The 25,690-nt window shown below is 33.0% G+C and overlaps 2 protein-coding genes and 1 long non-coding RNA gene across 3 annotated transcripts; 1 reads left to right on the forward strand and 2 right to left on the reverse strand.

Moving 5' to 3' along the window:
- Nucleotides 1-3,254: 3,254 nt before the first annotated feature.
- On the reverse strand, nucleotides 3,255-4,433 carry LOC146939047 (uncharacterized). Its single transcript, XR_015033426.1, has 3 exons — nucleotides 4,106-4,433; nucleotides 3,855-3,905; nucleotides 3,255-3,755 (listed from the first exon to the last, which is right to left on the reverse strand). It is a non-coding gene; the product is annotated as an uncharacterized LOC146939047 (long non-coding RNA).
- Nucleotides 4,434-19,076: 14,643 nt separating this feature from the next.
- LOC146939048 (jacalin-related lectin 3-like) lies at nucleotides 19,077-22,155 on the forward strand. Its single transcript, XM_085752849.1, has 7 exons — nucleotides 19,077-19,148; nucleotides 19,287-19,490; nucleotides 19,805-20,260; nucleotides 20,352-20,579; nucleotides 20,709-21,080; nucleotides 21,331-21,552; nucleotides 21,651-22,155. The coding sequence occupies exons 1-7, from the start codon at nucleotides 19,146-19,148 to the stop codon at nucleotides 21,945-21,947; spliced, it is 1,782 nt and encodes a 593-aa protein (XP_085608975.1). The 5' UTR covers nucleotides 19,077-19,145; the 3' UTR covers nucleotides 21,948-22,155.
- On the reverse strand, nucleotides 22,118-25,386 carry LOC146939049 (internal alternative NAD(P)H-ubiquinone oxidoreductase A1, mitochondrial-like). The gene is made up of 8 exons (XM_085752851.1): nucleotides 24,913-25,386; nucleotides 24,149-24,362; nucleotides 23,731-23,891; nucleotides 23,549-23,614; nucleotides 23,151-23,314; nucleotides 22,925-23,039; nucleotides 22,606-22,785; nucleotides 22,118-22,512 (listed from the first exon to the last, which is right to left on the reverse strand). The coding sequence occupies exons 1-8, from the start codon at nucleotides 25,372-25,374 to the stop codon at nucleotides 22,360-22,362; spliced, it is 1,515 nt and encodes a 504-aa protein (XP_085608977.1). The 5' UTR covers nucleotides 25,375-25,386; the 3' UTR covers nucleotides 22,118-22,359.
- Nucleotides 25,387-25,690: the final 304 nt, after the last annotated feature.

The following is a 25,690-nucleotide window of genomic DNA, read 5'->3' on the forward strand; positions in this document are numbered from 1 at the left end:
AAGCCTACTTAAACTAACAAACTAAAAATAACTTCATTATCGATACTTAATTCAATTTGTGAATAGAATTTGGGATAAAAACTAAAAATATATTAAATGAACAATGTTTATAAATTGAAGAGTTAGATAATATTCCTATGCTTCCTGTCCCCATTCTCCACCTTTGAGTGTTTTTTCCGTGTCCACGTTTCTACTGATTCACACGGTCTTTCCAAGGGGAGTAAGTTACATAGTCACAACCCCGGACTAAAACTATATGGCCGCACACAAATGAAAAAGAATTAAATAAAAAATAAATTAATCACATCATTTTTTACTTTTATGTTAAATTTTTCTTATTCAAGTGAGCGTGTTTAAGCATATTTTGTTTGTATTTGTGACCAACTTAGACTTTATCTTTGCGGAGACCCTATCAACATAAAAAAAAAAAATCTATTATTTTCAATGAAATTGGTCGTAAAAAATTTAAAACGCAACTAGATAACAATAAAAAATTAAGGCATTAATGTGACAACAATAGACATCATATAAAAAATGTCATGTGTAAAAGTTACTTTTTTATCTCAAAAAGTTTATGATCCATTTACTTTCTAAACATATTTTCTATTTTTATTTCTTGAAATTTGTGTTAGTTTTACTGGTTAACCAAGATAAAAGAAACTTTTAAAGTGAGTCATATGATGAAAAGAAGAGAAAATGCTAGTTAAGGGTTATACATTTGAGATTTTGAGCAAATATTGAAAATAGATTTGTTTTACATTTGCTGCAAATATTCACTTTAAGAGTATTTTTTCTTCTTATTATTATCAAATAAACTAATACAAATTTTGTATATATAAAAAAAAAACTAACACATTTTAAGAAATGAAAACGGGACCTTAGGTTAATTGGGTTTGAATAATTTACTACTAGACTTTTCATCCGTGCTGCCGCACGGGTCATAAACATTTGCAAACAATAACGTCGAATAATATATCAACGTTTGATCAAACACAAAACAACTATGTTATAGTAACAACCCTACATCATAATAATTGTTTTAAACGTTCCTAAAAACCTCTTGTAACACAATATTTGTAGTTTCATTTACGGTGTTTCCATACTCGTCAATAGTCAAGATCTTCAAACCGCTTCTTGACGTAACGCTCGAGATTGCAACATATAGTTGACCATATGAAAAAAGAGGCTGGGGAAGGTATATTCCCACTTGTTTCAATGATTGGCTTTGACTTTTGTTGATTGTCATTGCAAACAACACATATATAGGGAATTACCGATGTATCAACTTGAAAGGAATCCTTGCATCAGACGAACTTAGCGACAATTTAGGCATAAATAAAGATTACGCAATTCAAACACCAGAAGTTGATACATCATACACAATGCTCATAAAGAGTTCAATAAACCAAGGTACGCTAATAAATGCGCACAACTAATCATAAAGGGTAGCAGTTCTAAATTGGCTGTTTAGATTCCCACACTAAAAATCCTCAACAACTAATTATTAAAATAGAGGGTTCCAATAACATTTAATATTTTTCTGCAACTAACAATTTTATGCTTCCCACTAAACTCAGAGAATTAATAACCAAACTACAAAATGGATGAGGGGTATGCATTACTATTTATTTTATTTTTTTTGGTTACAAAGCAAACAAAGGAAAAAAGAAGACAGCACAAAAAAAAACCACTCTCTAGAGTAGAAAGTTCCAATTCGTAATTATATATAACATAACACATATTACCATATATAAACATAATACATTTCACATGCTTTTCATTATATAGTGATGAAAATATTTAATTATACCAAGAGTGACAAAATGCATAACTAAAAAATACAAAATACTCATTAGAATTATGAAAAAAAGGCCACAATACATTTTTGCCGTAACTTATGATACTCTTACACTTATATAGTGATTAAAGAAACTAATATAGTGGTAGGATATGGTTTTTAAAAAAGCATGCTTCTTAACTATCGGCCTTAAGTACAAAACATATAAAAGCATGCTCCACTCATAAAATAAAAGTTAGCAAACAATGTGGTTAATTGAAGAAAAAAAAAATATCTAGAAGAGGCTAATGAAAAGGACACTATACAAATGAAAAATTACATGGATAATAATAAGTGAATGTCATGTATGTTGTTGCTGCAATCCCACTTAGTTGTTTGTCCTTTAGTAACCAACTATTCACATTAACTAATTTCCAATTTAATTGACTTATATGTAATTTTTTAACAGTTTAATTGCTAGCACCAATTTTTTGATTTAAATTCTGATTTAAATTCTGATTTAAATCCGACCAGTTTACAATAGATGATACTGCTTGAATAAATTGAAATACAAATTGAGACAATCATAAAACATAAAGACCATTGCTTCTTTTCATTTCAACATCAATGGGTACAGGTGAAACATATAATAGAGAACTGACTTCTACTAATAAAGAAGGAAATACAACTTGCTTACCAAAACAAAATGAAAATACCGGGTGAATATAGGGATTACTAAAGACATAGGCAAAGTCTTGCAAAACGAAATAAAATGTAACTATTATTACTGATCGAAAAATAAAACATTTACACTTTTACGTAACATATGCTGCTGTTACACTTGTAAATTATTAGACATTTAAAGCACATTATATAGTGATAAAAGAAACTAATGCATTGGTTGGATTTGTGTTTGTTTTATACTTTTATGGTTCATTCAGCATGGTTCATTACTCCGTTTAAATAGTTTTAAGAAAGATTGCTTCCTGATCATTTTTTAAATTATAAACCATATAGAAAGTTTAAAAAATAAAGTGGTTAATTGCAATTAAAAATAAATAGAATCAGCCAAGGAGAAGGACAGCATACAATGGAAATATTACATGGATATTTATTTGCTTGACCAAGATGATTATTGTTGCAATCCCACTTACTTGTTTGTCATTTCACTTCCATAATCCACCTAAAACAATTGAAAACTAATTCCAGTAAACTTATTTTATAAACACTACGCCTATAAATAAATCTTTTTTTTTTCAATGACTGTAATATTTCGTTGTAACAAAAGTCACAACACTCATATCCTCTCTGCATAATAAAGAAACGAAATTTCCATAAAACAACTAACTTGAAATACTTTATTTCAAAATTTCCTTTGACCAAGAACATATGCACATTTTCATTTTCAGTGATCTCGTACCTGTTAATTTTATATGATCATGCTTGGATAAATATGAGATCAATTTCAGACAATCCCTAAACATAAACATCATTGTTCCTTGTCATTTCATCATCATAGGATCAAGTACAAACTTAAAATATAGAACCGACTTCTAATAACTCAGAATGAAATACAACTTTTCAACAAAAACATAAAGAAACAACTGATGCAGATAGGGATTACTAAATACATTAAAGACAAAAAAACACCTCAAAAACTTAGACATAGACAAAGTCTTGCAAATTTAAACAGGTCCACACATGATAACTCAATGGAACATTCCTAACGCCAGATAACTCGAAAATACAGAGTATCATTGCCTCCAACAACCGGTGCACCCACCATCACATGAGAACCCTTGCAAAGCCTTTTACCAAGAACCATTTGATTGAAATGCCCACCAATTTTTTACTTAGCATATGGTCTATCCTCAAATACCAGAGTACACTCCCAAAGATTTCCACAGTCATCTACAATCCTCAGCGCAGGCGTCGCTACATCAAGGGTGAGCTCACAGAATCCATTATAAGCAAGGGTCTGTACGATGAAAAAAATGTGAAACATATTAGGATTACTACTCAATCGACATCAGATATAAATATGAGAAATAAAACAAACATATACATGAGATCATACCATACAACCATCCTTAATCTCATCAGCAGACAGCCTTTTTCCAAAAGTAAACTGGAAATTAAGCAAGTCATGAGCAAAAGGATGAGGAACAGCATGAATCAAATTGGTTGGATAGTAGTTTCTTTCAACTCTAAACTCAACGAAAAAATTTAAACTCACCATTGAAGTGGGTAGCATGAACGACAAAGAAGATTTCATCTAAACCAAGCAAGGTAACAAAAAGCATACTCAATTTGAAAGAATAGACTCACCATTGAAGTGGGTAGCATGAACGACAGAGAAGCGATGGTCGGCGAAGCATGTTTTGTCTCATAGTGAAGAAAAAAAAAAGAATGAAAATGAAGGAACTTGAAAGTAGGAATGTAAAATAGAGTTAAAACGAAAGGTTATGGCTAAAATGGCCCATACCATGGAAGAAGGGAGAAGGTGGGTCTCGTTGTGGCAAAAATCATCTTTTTCTACCTCCGGTAACATTTTTGAGTGCCTAGTGGAATGAAAAAAAATTGATGCTTATGCCTTGGCAGAAGAGAGAGCGTGTGGTGCATGGGAAATGAAAACTAAGTAACAGCATGGGAATATGGAAAGAGCAATGCTATATCTCTGGAAAAATAACATCAAGAATTCTTCAAGAATAAAGAGTAGCCAATCACAATGCACTATTTGCCACAATTCAAGGAGGTGTGGCTGAAAAATAGGAAGTTGACAAATAAATCATCCAATTAAAATTTGCCAACTGTGTCTTGAAAAATTCTTGAAGCTATTTTTCTTGAGAAGTAGCATTTTCCATATGGAAAGGATTGGGCACGTAAATGACCAGGAATTAATTGCAATTAGTTGGAGGCAAAATTCAAATATCTTGGAGCCATATTTTGGTGAATTGAATTAAGCAACATAGATTAATCTAATGACTGAAAAGATTTGGAGCCAAAAATTTTAGGTTTAGGGTTGGAATTAGGGTTTGGATGTCAGCTAGGATTAGATATAAAAGATATATAATTTTTTTAAGCAAAAAAAAAAACAATATTAAAACGAAAAAGAAAATACAAAGACTATGGGGCATAAGTCACCCAATAAACCATACAAAAGTGTAAAGATCGACCCTAACGGGTGTTACAAATTACAATTACAAAAAAAAAAAAAAATCAACCTACACAAAAGTGTTAAGAGACCAACCCCGACAAGTAGAAGAATTATAATGCGAAAATATGTAAAACTAGACATGTTTCAAAGTTTTTTTCTTTCTAAGGAACATGTTTCAAAGTTTAATATTTATAAAATTTATAAAATCCCGACACATGAGATGTGTGACAATTTTTTTTTTTGAGAAGAATGTGTGACAATTATTAGAGAAAATAAATTAGAGCTTATTAAAAAAAACAGAGAGAATAACTTAGATGGATTACGTTTAGCCTCTACAAAATTAAATGAACCATAGATTGATTTTCCAAACTACTTCAGTCGTGATTCCTTACAAGGTACAATGACATGTTTCAATTTTTCTATATACGTTTCTAACAAGAAATAATTTAGATTAATACTTGATTGATCATGCCTCAATATATGAGGAGATTTCGTGTCTCTTTGTTCATTTGTGCATCATGTCAAATGAATGGTGCATATACCTAAAAAATAGTAGTTGAGATACATTTGTTAGCAATGCTCCATTCAATGTGGGAGCCGAATTGATGCAGACCCAATTTAGTTTCCTAAATGAATAACACAGATTTTTTAATAGCATATTTCAAAACAAGAGTTTTGGGTTCTTATATTAAGAAAAAAACCAAAAAAATGCCTACTATGAATAAAAGGGAATATGACAAATTAAACCCTGACATTTACCAACAAGATTTCATGGACATTTTGAGGTACTTAACAAACTGACACGACTCATTTAAAGTGAACCATCATTTCATATAGCAAAATAGTGATTGATACTAAGACATTTTAACCATATATTTTCGTCAAAAGAAGATAACCAATAATTGATTGATATTTAAAACTTAATTTAAGTAAGTGCATATAAGATCAATTATGTGATACATATTTACAAAAAAAAAAAAAATATGTGATATATAAGGAGAAATTATGTGATTTATTTATTAACCACTGAGACAATTTATTTATTTATTTATTGGTAATAAGAGACGATTTATTTTACATTTAAATAGATGTTGTTATAAATGGTGGACATTTTGATAACGAACTAGGTACTTTGGTATCTAATCGTAGGCCTCTTATTTCCTTTAATGTTAGCTACAATCTAACTTTTGTAAGGAGACAAGGAAATAAAGTCGCTTACAACCTTGTCAAAACGTCTTTATTGCAGTCTAGGCCGAGTGTTTTTTTTATGATCTTCCTCTTTGTATTGCTCCTATATTTTCTGATGAAATGAGATCGTTTTGCCTAAAAGAATAAAAAGCTAAGAGCGTCTTTTGTTTTTTTTTTTTTTGTAGTAAAAATTAATTTATCAAGAAATAGTTTTTTTTGTTGACAAATTTATCAAGAAAGAGTTTTGTAATATTAAGTTTGAGAAAATTTGAATTTTACATAAAGTATCCATAAGATGAGTCTTAAATCTTAATGCACATTAAACCCATTTTTGATGTGTTAAAAGTGTAAATTCCTACTTCTCCAAAAATTTTACTCAACCATAAGAGTTTGATCTTATAACTTTATAGAGCTCAAATCTCTTCCGGGATCATGGTAATGTCATTTTAATAAAATACTTTCTCACTTTCTCAATAATTGTTTTATGTAAAGTAATTTTTTATACAAATGCAAAATGAATTTTTTTGGTCAAGTAATTTTGTGGCTAGAATTTCTCATGTGAATGGAAAATTCGAGGTTCGAACCACAACCCCTGCGTATGTAATGTAATATCCCTACGAACTGAGTTATATGTTCGTGGGGACTGCAAAATTATTTTTATTTAGGTATATTTACATATATAAGTGAATTGAACAATATATTTGAAGGCAAATGTTTTCGATCTCAACTTAAGTAAAAAATCAAGAGAGTAATTTATCTTTTGAAATCGTAGGGGTCAAACATTTACCCGGTTGAAATTTGAAAATAAGCAAAACAAGATTATGATTTTGAATGATGTTGGACAACTTGGTCCCAGGGGCGGATCTCTGTTGAGACCCCCAGGTGCCATGGCAACCCCTAACATTGCTATATATATGATATTAGGCATAATTATATCATGAATTTCCATTGGTTGCAATGGAAGGGGTTCTGAACTTTCATTGAAATTGGGCAGGTTCGAGTCCTGCCTCTGTCTAGTTTTTAATATTTCATTTCTCATTTCAACTTCAACTGTAATTTTTATATTTTATTCAAAAAAAAAAGGTTCCTGTGGGGAATCGAACCAGCTCCCACAAGCCACAATCAAAAGAGACCAACCACTAGACTGTTGGTTGCTCAGTGATTTTTCATGAAACTGTTTAATATATATTACATACAATTTTGGTACCCCCAAGAAATTTATTCAAGATCCGCCACTGGTCCTTTTGTTAACTTGTAAGGACTATTTTGATAGTAAGTGATATTGGATTAAATGGACTTTTTTTTTGGATTAAATGGCATATTGTTTGTTTGGATAAGGAGGATGGAGGTACGAGGGTGCGCAAGATTAGAGAATTTAATTTGACTCCTTTAGAAAAATGATGTTGGAGGTTTCATATGGTCAACATGGAGGGCGTGTTGGAAAGAGAGGTCGATTAGGGTCAGCTTGATGGAAAGATTTAATGAGTATTAGAAGAGGTTTAGGGTCGGGGGTCGGTAGTTGGCTTGATGACAATTTGGTGAGAGCGGTGGGACATGGAACCAATACGTTCTTTTAATTTGGTTGGATATGTGGATGAAGGGTAGCATTTTATGTAGTAATTCATTCTTTTGTTTGCTTTGTCTGAAAATCAATTTGATTTCATGTTCAAGATGAGTTCTTTAGATTGGGTTGTTGAGGAGGGAAACGCTAATAAGTGGCGGCGTAAGTTACTATCTTGGGAGGAAGAACAAGTGGGAGAGTGTCCCGTAAGTGTAGCTCAGTTGGTAGCTACCAGGGATAATTTGTGCAGGGGCCGGAATTCGAACCTCAGATTCCTCACTTCTCCACACATAATGTGTGTGAATCTAGCCACTACGCTACTAAAAAAAAAAGAACAAGTGGGAGAGTGTTGTGATTCACTGGCTAACATTTTTTGCAGGATGGTGGGGACTATTCTTGGGATTGGAATCTTCGTCCAAGAAAAGTTTATACAATCAATGGTGTGTATAACATGTTGTCCAATATCAAAGTTCTTGATTAACCTAATCTTTCTAACCCTATTTGGAACAAAGATACATAATACAATAATATTTTACTTATAGAAAAAAAGATATATAATTCACATGCTACTTATTTTTACGGGATATTTGACATGTTATTATGATCCTAGTCTTCATCATGAAGGATTGGCATTTTATATTTTTTGGTAAAATAGGATTGATATTTTTTTTATAAATAGAAGGATTCTTATTTTACATCAACCAAGAGTGTCTAATATTTAATGTTAAGCTCAAACATTCAAAATGGTGAGAAATGAAGAATTGCACGTTAAACGCATGTTACAATCTATCAAAAGTATTTGCAACTTTTCCTACATATTTAAATTTTAATGTTTTGACTCAAGTTTTTTTTGAGGGAAATGTTTTGACTCAAGTTTTAATATCTTATAGTAATAATTTGTATTTACGATAATTATATATTACTACCTCCGTTCCTTTTTAATCGTCACTCTTTGACATTTTACACAAATCAAGACAATCAATAATTGTTTTTACTTTTGATGCAATAAGTTATACTTTTACTATAATGACCTTATTAATTTAACATCTCATTTCATATATTTCTCTCTCCGCAATAAATAACAAAGAATAATATTGGTAAAACAACATTTAATAATGCATTGAACTTTGAAAGCGACAATTAAATAGAAACAAAATTTTTCTCCAAAAGAGACACTTAAAAAGGAACGGAGTGAGTACATCTAATCCTTCTGTTTACTCTGTCATTGATTCGTAGTTCACTAAAATCTTAAATATTGATACCCTTATAATTGTTTAATATTATGTTCAAATCAAATCTTGGGGGTTGTAATATTTTATTCGCATTATTTCGGGGTCTCAAAAGCAGTTAGCTTGGTCTAGTAAATTTATACTCTATTCATGTCTGGTTTTGTAGCTCTATGTCACGTGATCACATTTTTTATTAATGTTTTTATGAAGAAAAAAAACTTATACTTTCTTAACGAAACTTTAATTTTTTAACTATGAAAGTAGCCAACACTTTTTTCTTTTTATAATGAAAGTAGCTAACACTTCAATATACACTTGCTTACACAATATTATGTGAGTGGCTTTCTCATTGGACCTGGATTTCCTGCCGTAACTTCACCATGCAATACACAATCTCGGCTACGATATGCGATCTAACAATTCAGATTTATACAATCAATTTCACACAGTTTTGATTTCAATCGTTAATTTTTGATCTGTTAACTCAGTTACAATGTGGAATCCAATTTCCTTTCTCATTGTTAGATCCATCCAAAAACAAAAATAATATTATAGTTAAGATCTTCACTATATGTTTCACATTTTTTTTTATTTGTCTATTATGATTGAGATCTAATGTAATGCAAAAGATTCCAATTCTACTAAGCATCCAATTATTTATTTTTTATATAAAATATTACTAGCTTATTACTCCATTATTTAATAAAATGAGTATCTTTTGGGAGAATAAAAAGTATGTCTTTGAACCTTGCTCCAAACATGTCTTTCCACTTTATTTAATCGGTGCAGCCAGAAAGTAAAACAACTATCTTTTGTAGCTTGTCCTGCACCAAAAAAAGCATTGTCAGTGCTCACCTTCTTCCATATATTTGTGATATAAATATGGCCCATTGCCAAACTTGTTGGAGAAATTAACAGACCAAACCAACTTGATTTTCACTTTATGCCTCTACACGCTTGTATTTGCTCCTACTTGAGAGTTTATTCCAAAGTATACTTTTGAGTGGAAAAAATTATGCTTTTGTTTTGAATTATTCTCTTTAAGAGCGTGTCAATGCAGTTTTTTTTCTTCTTAAGTATACTTTCTAACACATGTTAATAATGGAAAATAAACAAAACTTATTTACATTTTGCTTCAAAAAAAAAACTTATTTACATTTTTTAAGTGGCTTTCATATGGTTAATAACTTTTTTATGGTTTTATTAATCCTCCAGTTTTTAGAAGAAAATGATCATAATAATATGAAGTTCGATCGAAAGTTAAGTAAAACATATTCAAGAATGGGGGCGTTCAAAATCAAACCAACGTAATAGAAAACTGCAAACGGAACCAACCTAAACTGAAAATCGTAAAAAAATTATGTTGGCTCAGACCATACGAGAAACACTAATTAAACTTAAGTCATCCAATCCAATATTCATATAAACTCAATGTAAAATTTTATTAAATGACATGTTGATTCTCTTGTTAATGTATTTTTTTATTTAAAAAATGTATCATGCTTTAATGTGGTTTTACTTGGTTTTGCATATGTGTTTACTTTAAATATATTTTGAATAATAGAAACTCAATTGAAACTTTTAGAGAATAATTAAATCTGAGACTTTTGTATTTTTTTTACAGAAGAGAGTTACTTTTTCGTCTATGTTTATAATTTGATTTTTGTTATTGTTGGATGAAAATAAAATTGTAATGTTGGATGAAATTCGAAACATTTTAACTATTTAACTTGATTTTAATGTTGAAAACACAAAAATTGTATTGTCCCACAAAAAATCGCATAAACCAAACCAACCAAAACCCCATCGATTTGGTTTGACTTGATTAAGTTTTTATTTTAAAAGTCAATCGAACCAAACCAAGTTGTATGTTTTTTATCTTACAGTTCAAATGATTTTTAATCTCAAAATTGAATCAAACCGCATCACAAAGACCTCTCTAACAAAAAATAATTTAATAAGTTACGATTTCTTCAAATTCATTACATTCTGAAAGTATGAACCATAAGAAATATGTTTTAAGTAAAAAATCATTAAAAAAAGGTTAATTAAGTAAATGGTCCTTGTAAATATTCAGAATTTTGTTTTTAGTCCATATAAAATAAAATCACACTTTTTAGTCCTTATAAAATTTTCCATCAGCATTTTTAGTCCCTATAAAATTTTTCCATTAGCATTTTTAATCCTTATAAAAAATTTCCATCAACAATTTTGGTCCCTAAAATTCTTAAGGAAAATATCACAGGGACTAAAAAGTGTGATTTTATTTTATAGGGACTAAAAACAAAACTGTGAATATTTATAGGGAGTAGAAACTTAATTAACCCTAAAAAAATGGTTAAATAACTAAAAGGTCCCCCTAAATTTATCAACATTTGATTTTAGTCTCTTTAAAATATTTCTTAGACTTTTGGTCCCTTCAAAATTTTCTATCCATGAAATTAGTCCTTGTTCTCAATGTAGAGCAGAGACTAATTTCATCGATAAAAATTTTTAGAGGGACCAAAAGTCTAAGAAATTTTATAGAGAGACTAAAATCAAATGTTGGTATATTTATGAGGACTATTTACTTATTTAAAAAAAAAATGCATTTAAATTTGTCGGGAAAAACAAACTCCCTTTTTCCCCTCACTTTTCATAATCATACCAACTCAACTTAGCCCATTGATCATTTATGGGTTTATGGCATGTTTGTACCTTTAATTACCTTTTCCTTTTGTGGTTTCTTTTGTAGCTTTTACCATAGAATATTTCTGTCTACATTATTTTAAGAAGAATGACATGTCAACATCCGATTTGTACATCTAACAACTTATTTTTTTACTGATTTCGATTTATATACTCCTCACAATGTTATATGGTGTTGCATTAGTTGTCTAATTTTAGTTGTATAAATAACATAACTCTTATTTTAATCTCCATGTTTTGTAATAATTGTACTGAGGGGTTTCATACTTTCATTACATAGACATCCATGTTTTAATTCCAACTTAATGAAAAACGAGCGTTTTCAAGTGAAGTAAAAAAAATAAAAAAGAATTTTCACTGAAAAAAATTATGGATATTATATTTTTTTAGGGAAATATGTATTAAAGAGTTCCACACCAGTTGAGTGATAACTTGATAAAAGTTTATAAGTGGAGGCAATCTTCACATTACAAACCGATTTTGTAAGATATGTATTAAGTTCATCCACAATTTATAATATAGTATGGTATTAGAGCCCTCTCCAAGATTCATTGGCCATCAGGTATCAAGTTTTTGAGTTACCTGTTATCAAGTTTTTGATATCGAGCCACCCACATTTGTATCCACGCTTCATCCAAGATCCATTGAGCCACCTGATATCAAGTTTTTGATATCAAGCCACCCACATTTGTATCCACACTCCAGATGTTCATTTTTGAGCGAATTCTCACTTCACAAATCGATTTTACGACGGGGTTGTGTTTGTGTTAGGCCCAACCTAACCACGATTTCTAATTATATGAGTAAATTACAATCCCATCACTTCTTGTATAAGTAAAAATCTAAAATAAATTATACTCCACTCCTTCAAGAGATGCCTAGATTACAATCCCCGCTCCTAAGAATTATTTATGTACTATATTTGAATCCATTTTAACGTGAATAAATATTTTGATAATATCAACAAATTTTGATCCACCAATAAAGAAAAAGTTATTCATTTCCTTTTAGTTTCAATGTCAATTGTAAAAACAATTTGTTTATTTATTGATTGACTTAATGATTTAGCGTATAAAATACATTTATGATTAGCCATATTTCATTGGTTATGGAGTGTGTCGATCAGTTGTCTTCTTGTTTTTTGCAGGAAGGCGCGATTGACAGGTGGGTGTGGAAGCTCCATTCGTCTCAGTGTTACTCGATTAAATCAGCTTATTCTTACTTGAAAGCGATTGATGCCAATCTAAATGAGGGGTTTGATTGCTTTTCGTGGCTTAAATCGGTTCCTTTGAAGGTGAATATTTTTATCTGGCACCTTTTTTTGAATAGGCTACCTACTAAGGATAATTTGTATAAGAGAGATGCTATTGATGTTATTCAGCTCTCTTGTGCGGCCCTGTGTGGTGAGTTAGAAGACATAGATCATTTGTTCTTTCAGTGTGATGTTTATGGTCGCATATGGCTTTTGGTTTCAAAGTGGTTAGGAATCAATTCAGTTTTTCATGGCAACATTTATTCTCATTCATATCAGTTTCGTGGTCTTGGGGGATTTTCCAAAAGCTCAGGGACAACATTTACCATTATGGATTTAAGTGATTTTTGTTATTTGGAAAGATTGCAACAGAAGGATTTTTCACAACAAGTTAGACAAGCTTGAGACACTTGCAGAAAAGGTTAAACTCCAAAAGTATTGGTGGCTGAAATCACAATACATTTTGTTCAATTCTGATTACCCTTATTGGAGGCTGAATCCTTTATGCTGTCTTCAAGTAATTTTGTAATTTTTTTTTGTTTCTTTCTAGCTAGTTGTGACCTTTTTTTTTTTGACAAAATAAAAGATATTCATTCATTCAAATTGAAAGAGTACATCGATATAATGCAAATTTCGCTAAAAACAAAAAGGATGAATCTGTGAACAGGCTCACAACATCCATGTTAATAGCATAAAACGGCAAAGTACAAATGCCTACACATATGACTATATTTAAATCTCCGGAATAACCATGTTTTTGGATATGCAACGCGGATGACGCCAAAGTCATTGATTGGATCTGCACTGTATCGAAGTTGATCTGGCAATCTGAAGCGATCAAATACCTGAGAGAAACAAGAAAAACAAACAATGTCGCACAAAGACGACGAACAACCAACGTCGCACGAAGACGACGAAATCACAAAATAAAACGAAATAGATGTGAAAATCACTTAATTCAATAAAAGGGAAATAGAAAAGCGAGTTAGAGGGGTGATTTTGGGTCAAAAATTGACCCTAAATCACCCCTCTTTGGTGGATGAAGGAGAAGAAACTAGGGTTTTTTGTGACGGCTCACAGGAGAGAAAGGAAAAAGAGAGAGAGGCTAGTTGTGACTTAAAATTTGTGTAATACCTACTTTTCAGTATTCTCCAACACATCTTGTGCTTGAGGAACTGTCTGTTGCTTTAATATAATTTCTCTTAGTTTATTAAATAAAAAACTCTTTATTATAAGGAGATATTGAAAAACAAAATTAAATTTACATTTAATAAAATAATTCATAAAATCTCTTCATTTTTAAAATTGTGTAAAGTTATTATTCTGACAATTCGATTTTCATAAAAAAATTGAATTACTTTCTAAATTACATTATGTCATAAAATTACATTATATCATAAAATTGTCTAATCTTTAGTTTGATGTCGTGCTATCTGTAAGCTCAATTTTTTTTTTTTCAGAAGCTAAATTAGCTCATCAAAATCTGCAAGCTCAACTTTAATTTGACGTCCTCCTACTAACACCTCATACTTGCTTTCAGAAGGCCAGTGCATTCAGCATAATCCTTTATGTTGGGTTAGTTATGGTGTTTTTTCTCGTGATTTAAAAGTTGAGATACCTTAATGATTTGTTTTTAGAGTCTGATAGATCAATCACTTTTATGTGGAGATTAAGAGTCAGTTTTTAGACTTCAGTTTTTGGGCATGTTATGATGTCTTCTTTGATAGACCGGAGGTCGATTGGTGGCAAATTCAAATGAGTATTGCATTAAGTCATTTTTGAATTCGAATATTTAATTGGGCTTAACTGCGGCGAAGAGAAGGGGAGATGTAGTTTATAGGGGTTTGAGTCGGTGTGATGGTTTTTTTAGAGGAGTTATGGTGTGAGTAGTAGCTTTTGGTGGAGTTTTGGAGGAGTTTCTGTTAAAATTAATTCCATTTATAAACTTAATTCTACCCAAAAACTTTTTTTTTTGAGGGAGCTACCCAAAAACTTATATTTCTAAATTTTGTGTTTGGTTAGGTGGTGACAAAAATTGATTTTGAATGAATTGTTTTTGTAAAATTGATTTTAGTGGAAAGTGAGTTGAATGTAAAATTATTTATATTTCAATATATTTGTCTAAACATAAGTTGAACAATTAATTTGAGTGCAAAAATGAATTTCTCACTTTTGTAGTAAAAAACTAAAAATTGTAGCTTAAGTTAGATTCCGGAAACAAAATCAATTCTACTAAAAAACAGCAAAACATGTCAAAAACAATTCTAAACTATGTATACACTAAAATGGAACTATGCATGTAGTCGATACCTATAAAGCTCAAAAACAATTTTGATCCAAACTATCAAAACATAAATTGAAAAATATCACTCTTTTTCAAGATATCCAAACATAAAACACTTTGCAAGTAACTCACTTTTAACCAAAATCAATTTTACAAAAGGCCATGCGATTGTTTTTACAAAGTTCACCTCCTAAAAGTGTCTCCACTTCATCATGTGAGAGGGAACTATAACATTAGCTTCAGATATTTGGACTTGTTTTAACTCAACTACTACTTTAGCTATAATCTATAAAGCACTAACACCTTTAGAATGAGGAGTGTCGAAATATCCGACACTCGTAATACACTTGTCACAAAATGAGGCTTTAAACTCAACAAGTGTAAAATATCATGAAAAAAATTGAGAACAAATATGGCTGATGTTATGTTTTTTTTGGTATAGAAGAGGGCCTGAGGCCCAAAAGAAAAAAAAACTAAGTTACACGCAGATTTTTAGGTATGAAAGCCCCAGAAATATCATCAAGAATGAGTCTTTGAGTTCACTAAATGGAGACTCCAAAATAAACAAATTCCAAGAATCTAAGGATAGACTAAAATTTGCCAGCCAATCAGCACATCTGTTGCCTTCCCACCAAATGTGAATAACCTAAGTATGCCAACCTCGTTGAAGGATCTCTTGAACACGTCGAACCAGAGAATGGATGGTTCCATTGATCTTACAATTGTTAGTAACCATATCAATAAGCAGTTAAGCACTTTTGAGTCACTCTCAACAATCACGTGAGATAAACCATCACTCCAAGTCATATCAACCCTATATAACGACTCCACATCTCAACATGCAGAGCATCACAAACTCCAATTTTGCGACTAAAACTTTTAATCCATCTTCTATCAGATTAATGTAAAATTTCGCCACACCCAACAAACTCCCCTTTACCTTTACACACTCCATTACAATTGAGTTTCACGCACCTAACCATTTGAAGATCTCTTCCATCCAATCAGGGCCGTCCCTGAGAATTCGGAGGCTCGGCTCTGGGAATGAAAAGAGGCCAGTGATAAAATCAAAACGTATTTTTTTTAAAAGAGCAATGCTCTATTTATATTTTTTAAAAGATAAATACAACGTGCCGTATATATGCGGTACACCCATAGGTGAAAATAACTACCGTATACATGAGGAATCCCCATCTAACACCAAAAGCAAGAGGAAAATTAAACCTGCACAAAACAATCAAAAGTCATGCGCTGTTTGCACCCCCTTTATTGCAGGATAGTGTACTACTGGATAGTATACTACTGGGTATAATTTTTTTTTTTGAGGCCCATCCTTGGGGGAGGCCCAGCTCGGTTGAGCTGTTTGCACCCCCTCAAGGCCGGCCCTGCATCCAATATACACAGTTTCCCTTGGATGAGGATTGTTTTTCAAATGATCTTGAGAGACCTCTTCAATGGACATGATGAACTTTTGGATTACATAAGTTGGATTATCCGGTCTTTGGAATCCTTCTTCAAAAATAACTTTGTTTCTCCATTTCCACAAATGCCAACATGTAGTCATGAACGTTGTCTGCCACCTAGAGTTGATAACTCCATTCCATCTTTTGCCGAGGTTTTTAAAAACCCATTCCCTGCAACCAACAAAGGAAAATAAATTAGTTATAAAATCTGGAGACACTTGTCTAGTCCATACCCGAGATGCATGCCTGCAATCACAATGAAAAACTGTTTCATCTGCATTCCCACAACATGGACAAGTAGGTGAAATTCCTATACCCCACCTACTCCGACGGTAGTTAGTAAGAATACGACCATGAGCCACTAACCACATGAAAGTTTGAATACAATGAGGGCCCCTCCATCTCCGAAGAACTTTCCAATCCCCATCCACATTGGATTGCACTTTTAACAGAGAATTGATGTTATGTTATTACTAGAATTGATGAAAGTGTTTATAGAAGAGTGATTATATAGGTGATATGATAATGCCAAGTGAATTGAATTTTTTTAATTAAATTTAAATTGCATTGTTTATACAATTTGATACACGTTACAATTGTGATATGATATGATATGCATTTTTTTTTTGTTTGCAGGAGATTTATGATATATGGTATGCAAGTTTTAAACCATATCTTTTATAATATGCTTCATGAAACATATGTGGGTAGTGGCATATTCAATTTGCTACCACACTACATTATTAACTAATAAAGGTAGATTCTCAATTCCTATCATAAGAAATCTCATCCCTGTCTTCAAATCACATAATAGGATTGCAGGTATATTTGAACATCTGTTCATGATATGATTGATACCTTTGAATTTCTTGCAATGCTTGATTCCTAGTTAGTTTGATTAATTCTAGACCTTGAGATTAACCTATAATTAGGAGTTTACTTAATTTTCCTTCACTAAGATATATTGAGTTCTGAATTCTTACTTCTTAATCAATAGTGGTTATTTGAGCTTTGATATGAGAATTCATTGAACAATTGAATGACAATTCCTTTGACTGGTAAGTTAACACTAAATTTAGTTTTGCTATTCTGTTTCATTTTTCTTTTCAAATTCATACAAACTTTTCATTGTTCACTCTTGGTTAGATAAATTGCATGATGATCCTTATGAAACAAAATATCTCATATTGCAAGCTTCACTGAAGCTTAATTATGTTTATGTGGCAGCAGTTTCAGCAACTTAAAATGAATCTGAATTTACTACAAAGAATTTTGAAAATAGCCAAAAGAAAAGTGATTTGTCCGGTGAGAACGGTTGAGTAGCAACGGCGGTAGAGAATGCTCCGGTGTGACGGTAACGGCTTCCGGCACGACGACGATGAGTCTTCACGGTGGAACAAAAGGTGCCTGCAGGCACGTTAGCACTCTGACGCTCAAGTCAGTAATGGAACTGAGAAAGAGTGTGTAAGAAGTGTTGTGAAAAGTGATGTGTACTTTGAGGGTGAAGCAAGTTCACCCTTATATAGGCACGCGTTGGCCATAACCGTCGACGGGTTATGCGGCGTATGATTAGGGACGGAGCAAGCAAGGCCGGCCCAACAGATTAAGAGGCCTAAAGCAAAATTTTTAATGTGGCCTTTAAAAATATATTTTTTTTTAACAGAAGAATATTCATATAAAATCAATTTTGTGGAGACCAAAATTTGAATTCATGACCAAGAGTAATTGAGGCCTTTTTAGTATTTAGTTAAGCTATGCAAATGTCTATGATTTATTTGTCATATGATATACTTATAACCAAATTAATTTTTTAGAGACCTTTTTTTTTCATCCAAAATTTTGAGAGCGCGCTCCTGTGTGGCACGGTGCACGCAAGCTGGCGTGTTCCTTTGAGTGCGGAGCCTTAAGGCAGTGTATCTTATGCCATGTGTCGGCGTGCGGTTGGTCTTCTGACCGGTCCAGAACAAAAAGGAATTAAGATTGTGATCATTTTAATTCATGAGTATCATGCAAAATTCTTCTTGCATTTTATGAAAAGAATGAGGTTCTATATGTGGTTTGACTATATCTTCCAATTGCATCAAAAAATGTATAAATCAGATGCCCTTGGCATAGTCATATTCACTGTTCTCTTAGGAGTAGCTTAAGTGATTGGCTTAGTAATATTCCAAATGGAGAATTTAGGATAACATGGAAAGTTCATTCCATTTTGCAGAGAGAATTTTATTTTATGGTGAAAATGGAGAATAAGATTGTAGGAAGACACTGTTTGATATGTGACACTCACAAATGCATGAAAATGAAACTTATATTAAACATGAAACTGATTTCAACATGGAACCTAATTCCTCTACTCTATCTTTCAAACACATTCCTTCCATAGTGGATTCCAAATTAGCATCTTCATAATCTTCTGTCAAGCACAAACCACACTTTTTGCAGCCATAAAATCCTCTTAAGCCTTTTCCAATCTTGCCATCTTAACATTTATACTTGCAACCTTCTCCATTCAACTTCTCTTAGCCTAATCACAAAGGAAAAAGAAGATGGTACTTCATGATTAAATCAATTTCTGCTACTTTTGAATCAATGCATTTTTTATTGTAAATTATGTGTTCAAGTTCAACTACCTTGTCTATTTTCCACTTTTTTAACACCTTTGAATTGAATGATGTTTTTGAGTGTAGAGTTTTGAGGAGAAACCTGTATCACTTGGACCGTGGGGAGGCAGCGGAGGATACAGTTGGGATGATGGTGTTTATTCAACAATAAGGCAATTGGTGATAGTTCACGAAGAAGGAATTGATTCCATCCAGATTGAATATGACAAAGGAGGGAATTCTGTTTGGTCACTTAAGCATGGTGGAAGTGGAGGCCATAAAATTGACACGGTGAGTTTTTCGTTGCCGTTAACTTATCTTGTTGAAGGCAGTGATGTCAAATAGCATCTATAGCGGCACCATAACACTATATAGAGTAGTAGAATTTGAACTAGCAGTTATTGTTACGCGATACACTATTTAGTACAACATGTTGCCAAATAGCGGCTATTCTGGCACTCTAGTGTTGTAGCGTAGCGGAGTTTGAATAAACCGTTATTTTTTAATATCCATGATTGAAAACACTGGTTGAAGGCACACGTTGCTAGCTTTTACTAATCAAACTAGTGCATCATATCAACTAAAAATTTATGATTGTGGTGCAGATCAAGCTTGATTACCCAAATGAATTCCTAACATCCGTTGATGGATACTATGGTAGCTTGAATCAATTTGGACCAATCTTCATCAGGTCACTGAGTTTTGAGAGTAACAGGAAAATGTATGGACCATTTGGAGTTGAACAAGGAACATACTTTTCCTTGCCAGTAACTGGAGCCAAGATTGTTGGATTCCATGGCCGATATGGTTGGCACATAGATGCCATCGGAGTCCATTTGAGATCCTATCAGCAACCAAAACCATCGAAAACTTTGTCTTATCCACAGAACCAAATAACAAACACTACCGACGCTGTTGGTTATTCTGTAATACAAGGAAGTGTTAGCCAAGGCTTTGATATTGTTGTTGCTGTAAAACAGAAAGATGGTTCTGTCAAAGCTTCACCAAAAAATAAGATTCTCACCTTCAAAGAATCTAACAGTATTGAACCAAAAGAAAAGGTAAGAAAAAAAGTTTTCGTTAATGTTCTTCTAACCTTTCATATTTTCGTGTTTGCAACAAATGAAACTGAGATATCTTTATTCACTTCAGATAGTTCCTATGTTGAAGGCACCATCAATAGTCGAAGGTATGGCCACTTATGGTCCTTGGGGAGGTAATGGTGGATATGTATTTGATGATGGACCTTACACTGGAATCAGGCAAATTGATTTGTCGCGTAACATTGGAATTGTGTGGATTAGAGCATTGTATGATCTTGATGGCGAAGCTGTATGGGGATACAAACATGGCGGAGCTGGAGGATTCAAACATGAAAAGGTGAACTAAGAGCTAATAAGCCCTAGTTGTAATTCCCGTCTACATAATACAATCTTGGCAATCAAATAAGTTCTTGCATAAGCCGTTTATCCAAACGAGCCCTAATTATTTTTACGCATCATTTTGCAGATGATCTTTGACTTCCCATATGAAGTATTAACACATATATCAGGCTACTATGGATCTCTGATGTACATGGGGCCTTCTATTATAAGGTCACTTACATTCCACACCACCAAAAGGATTTATGGACCATTTGGAGATGAAAATGGAACTTATTTCACAACAAAGCTGAAAGAAGGACAGATAGTTGGCATTCATGGTAGAAAAGGTTTATTTCTAGATGCTCTTGGTGTACATGTGATGGAAGGAAAAGTGATAGTTCCGGTGCCAGCATCTCCGTCCAAGGAAATCATCCCAAGAGAACCAAGTATTACTGAAATAAAAAATGCTCAAAGGCCAGCCAAACTTGGACATTCTAAATCAGCACCACTTGAAGAGGTATTTCATATACCGACTTTATGGTATTACACACGGTGTCTTTGTATTTTTATGATCAAATAACACAACTATTATCATATATATATATAATAAGGACATGATCAAATGTCACGATCTATCGTTTTAACTGACACATAACTTATAACTTTTTGTAGAATACGAAAAATAATCAATCTAACGGTCAGACCATGTTATATAATCATCACAATATATATATCATATTGTAAATAATTTTCCGCATATTTCATAGGTTTCTCGTGGTGTGACTCAAGAACCAGTTCCATGTGGACCAGGTCCATGGGGTGGGGATGGAGGTAGACCCTGGGATGATGGAGTCTTTTCCGATGTTAAGCAGATTTATTTGTCAAAATCACCTGAAGGAATTTGCTCAATTCAAATCGAGTACGATCGAAATAAGCAATCTGTATGGTCTGTGAAGCATGGTGGTAATGGAGGAAGCACCACGCATAGGGTATGAATATGATTCTTAAGCAGATTCATGATTGCTAACACACGAAAATTTCTCATTAATTTGTAGTCTTACTAATAGTGCTTATATTGTGTTTATAGGTAAAATTGGACTATCCAAATGAGGTTCTCTCTTGCATAACAGGCTATCATGGTCCGATTGCTACCGATGAACAAGCTATAGTGATTAAGTCATTGACTTTCCAAACTAGTAGAGGAAAGTATGGTCCATTTGGTGATGAAGTAGGGAAATTTTTCACTTCAACCAAAACTGAGGGAAAGGTGGTAGGTTTTCATGGGAGGAGTAGCATGTACTTGGATGCAATTGGGGTCCATATGCAACACTGGTTGGGAAGTCAGAAAACTTCAAGGTCATCGTCCCTCTTCAAGCTATTTTGAATCGTGAAGAATAATAATCTCTAATCAGATTCATCAGATGATTACTTGTATACTATCTAAATAATGATTTGTCCTTATTCTACCCTAGTTATACGTTCTAGCTAACACATTATCGGTGGCAAGAGTAACTTGTGACGACTTTAATATATTGGCCAAAAATAGGTTATGTACATCGAAGTAAATAAATTGATTTCATTGTGATCATAAATTTCATGAATAGTTTATGAACATGAAAAATGATTTCTTGGTTTTCAATATATACAATAGGACTTGAAGGTCAGAAATCCGATTTATGAGAAGCTACAAGAGAAAAATGAATTTCCATTGGTTTCAAGATGCATGTTTCATTGCCTTGTCCTTCAAGGTTCAAGCCCTGTCCTCAATTACCTCTTTCTTGTTCCATTTCTTTTGTTCATAGTCTGCTTATATCACGGCCGAATATAAGAGTTGTAATCCAGTTGACAAATACATAGAATCTGTTCCTCCAGCTGACTACCCGTGTAATATACGCCGAGCGCCAAATAAAAAAACTAAAAACTCCCGCCAGCGCTAACCCTTTTCCTTCCTGCATGATCATGGTTTGTAAGGTAATAACAAGAAGTATAAAGCTTTTAAAGCTTCATCAGAAGTAGCTCAAGAATTATGTTATAATAATTACCTTGCTTTGTCTAAGGTCAACAAGAGCCTTGTATCTGCCAATAGTTGCCATGCTGCCGAGATGCTTGTAAACAAATGGATCACCAAGTTCTATTTCTTTTGCACTGTTTGCATGACCTGCACCTTCTTTACCAATTTTGTTTAACACACTTGCTAAATATTTACCTTGTCTCTCTGCCACCTGTGAAATCCAAATGGTAATGCATCCAAAAACAAACTTTCTGGAAAAGTCGAAACTAACAGCACTACTAAAGAGTCTATTTGGTATCAGAAAATATTTTCAAAAAGTCGAAACTTACAGTACTTCAAATATCACTTACTTGGGCCAATGCTGGAAGTGTTGGTCTTCCAGTACTTTCAACAAATCCACTGCAGTCACCTATTGAGAACACATCTTGTACCGAAGGAACACGAAGCCACTCATCGACACCAATCCTGTGAAAAAAAAAAACATTCAGTATTTGCTTTCCGACTTCTTTCCTTGTACGATCGATAAAAAATTCTAATTCTATCCATAAACCAGCTGTGCAACTTTATGAGACTAACCTTCCACCAGGAGCTTTTAGGAGGTCCAAAGATTGAATAATTGGCGACGGACCAACGCCAGTAGACCATACCAGCAAACCAAATGGAACCTCAGTACCATCATTTAGGATAATCTTCTGAGCTTTAACATCTTTCACAATGCCACGAACAAGACGAACTCCTGACTGAGATAAACTACAATATTGGAAAATATAAAAAAAATATGGAACACTTTCAACACCTACCTTGTCAACTAAGACACTACTACTCTCATGATTCATGAAGAGTTTCATTAGTTTGTGAAATACAATATAACCAATCAAAAACAACTTAAGATAATTTTAATGAATTATATGTTAAACTTTTACTCATATGAAATATTCCTAATGAAGAAATGCCTCTATCAAGATATAGCTTACCTTTGTCAACTGCTTGGTAGCATAGAGCCTGAGTCGATCATCAAAAGAAGATAATATCTCATTTGCCTATTAGGACATGAAGAAATTGGTTAACAACATAAATTATCATAGAAGACACATCTTTAGCATCAATAAAATGGTGATCTATCATGATAAAATCCTTCACATGCTATTAAACATACCTCAATTAAAGTAACACGGATGTAATCCTTCACATGAGAATATCTTTGGCGAACATCCTTCATGATAAAGTCGCTAAGTTCACCACTGAATTCAACTCCAGTAGGACCACCTCCCACAACAACACAGTGCAAAAGCCTTTGCTTCTCATCTTCAGAAATTCCTGTATCCAAAATAAAACACAGAAGTGATGTACAGAAAAGTAACTGTCATGACTCAACAATATATTTTCCTAACTAAGACTAAGAGTCGGAATTGACTTATTTGATCGTATCTACTAGCATAACAACTAAGACTAAGCCTTTATTTTCATAAGCACTCCAGGAAAGCTTAAAGCCTTGCAGATTACCTCTCCAGGATAGCTATGAAAACAGCTTAATTAAGTTGTTTATGGAAACATGGCCTAGAACATTAGCCAACCTGGAACATCAGATAGCATCAAATTTAGGAGCAACTTCCGACGAATTTCCTGTGCATGATGTACTTCTCTAAGAAAAATGGCATGTTCATTGACTCCTTGAATTCCAAAAGTAGAAGGATGTGATCCTAGTGCAATTACTAGCTTATCATATGAGACTGTAAATTTCCAAGGTTCTATTGTCTGCTCTCCATCAGTTACAGTCTCACAATGCACCTTCAAAACCAAACATCAAATACAAATTTTCCATATAAGCCACACTGCAGGTACCAACATTCCAACACAAATTAGTATCACACACTCTCTTTTTCAAGGAGCAAAAGAAAAAAAAAATAGTTGAGTTCAAATTCCAAAAAGAACGGGACAGAAATGTTCAATTTAGTGAGTAACATACTCTCCATAACTTAAGGTAGTCCACACTCAACACTCATAGTGGTAACACGCTATTTAGCACCGACACTGAATATTGAAGGTGTTTCCGGTCTCTGACACATGTTAGTATCCGACACAACACCAATCGAAGTATTCAGATTCAACTATTATATTTTCTCAAATTCTTACTGGTGTCAATGTGCCATTGCCGTGTCAGTGTTTCATAGGTCGCACACAAGTAGAAGGACAAAATATGTTGAAGGAAAGGTTTTAAAATATAAGTTTACTTGACACGGTATTAGCAACAATAAAATATCGTGACGCAACTGCTATTTAAAACATTGTATACAAATACTAGAAAAAAATGATATCAAGGTAACACTTAATAACACACCGTATGGTTATGTGCATCGATGGAAGTACAATTGGCAAGAAAGAAATAAGAACCAGGCTCCCTAGAAATAGCCGGTTGAATTCTTCCAATAGGTTCAGCAACTGATCTAAACTCAAGGGTTCCGACACAAGTAGAAGCCAAAAGAGGTGTAAACACCATATGGTTCCTAGGTGAGACACAAACAATGTCATAAATATTACTGTCCAAACCCTTCATGAGTCTGCAGCCAGCCCAACCTGAACCAAGCACAACCACTCTTGGTTTCTCATGAGGCTTTGTTGGTGCCAAACCTGAAGGATAATCATTAGGCTTAACATAAGGCTTTTCCTCAATAGGTTGGGAACTGAAATGGGAGAGAAAAGTGAAAGATGGTAAGAGGAAAAATGGATCAGTTTTATTTGAACTTTGAGATGATGATTTAATGTTGTTGGAAAATTTTGAGAGGTTTCTTAACCAAGCCATGCTAGTTCTAGTAATGGTTTGGTCTTAAACTTCAAATGAGTTTTTAATGGATTTTGTGTGTGTGTTTTTTATGGTGTGTGTTAGAATATATGAGATGGAAGATATGCATCACAAAATAAAGATTGGTGTGGAAAGTGAACCAAGTAAATAAAATCCAAAGATGTGGGTTTTGTGATGGGTTGGTTATGTTTCAAGTTATATAAGGTGGACCAGCTTAATGAGTATGTAGTTTTTGGATTTTAGTTTCAGCAGCAAGGTACTGCTCATTTTTATTGACACTTGTATTTTCAAGATTTTTCGAAAGAAAAATGATTTT

Source organism: Medicago sativa, chromosome 3, assembly GCF_051527215.1.
Source record: "Medicago sativa cultivar Bolivia chromosome 3, Bolivia_mono, whole genome shotgun sequence".
In the NCBI taxonomy this organism is placed as follows: domain Eukaryota; kingdom Viridiplantae; phylum Streptophyta; class Magnoliopsida; order Fabales; family Fabaceae; genus Medicago; species Medicago sativa.

What these genes read in the sequence shown, in the direction of transcription:
- LOC146939048 (XM_085752849.1), top strand. An exon ending in GAGGCCATAAAATTGACACG is followed by an intron (nt 19,491 to 19,804) that starts GTGAGTTTTTCG and finishes ATTGTGGTGCAG; the next exon opens with ATCAAGCTTGATTACCCAAA. An exon ending in GAGGAAGCACCACGCATAGG is followed by an intron (nt 21,553 to 21,650) that starts GTATGAATATGA and finishes TTGTGTTTATAG; the next exon opens with GTAAAATTGGACTATCCAAA.
- LOC146939049 (XM_085752851.1), bottom strand. Translation starts at nt 25,374, where the DNA reads ATGGCTTGGTTAAGAAACCTCTCAAAATTTTCCAACAACATTAAATCA. An exon ending in GATGCTATCTGATGTTCCAG is followed by an intron (nt 23,892 to 24,148) that starts GTTGGCTAATGT and finishes TTTTGGATACAG; the next exon opens with GAATTTCTGAAGATGAGAAG. An exon ending in CTACCAAGCAGTTGACAAAG is followed by an intron (nt 23,315 to 23,548) that starts GTAAGCTATATC and finishes AGTTTATCTCAG; the next exon opens with TCAGGAGTTCGTCTTGTTCG.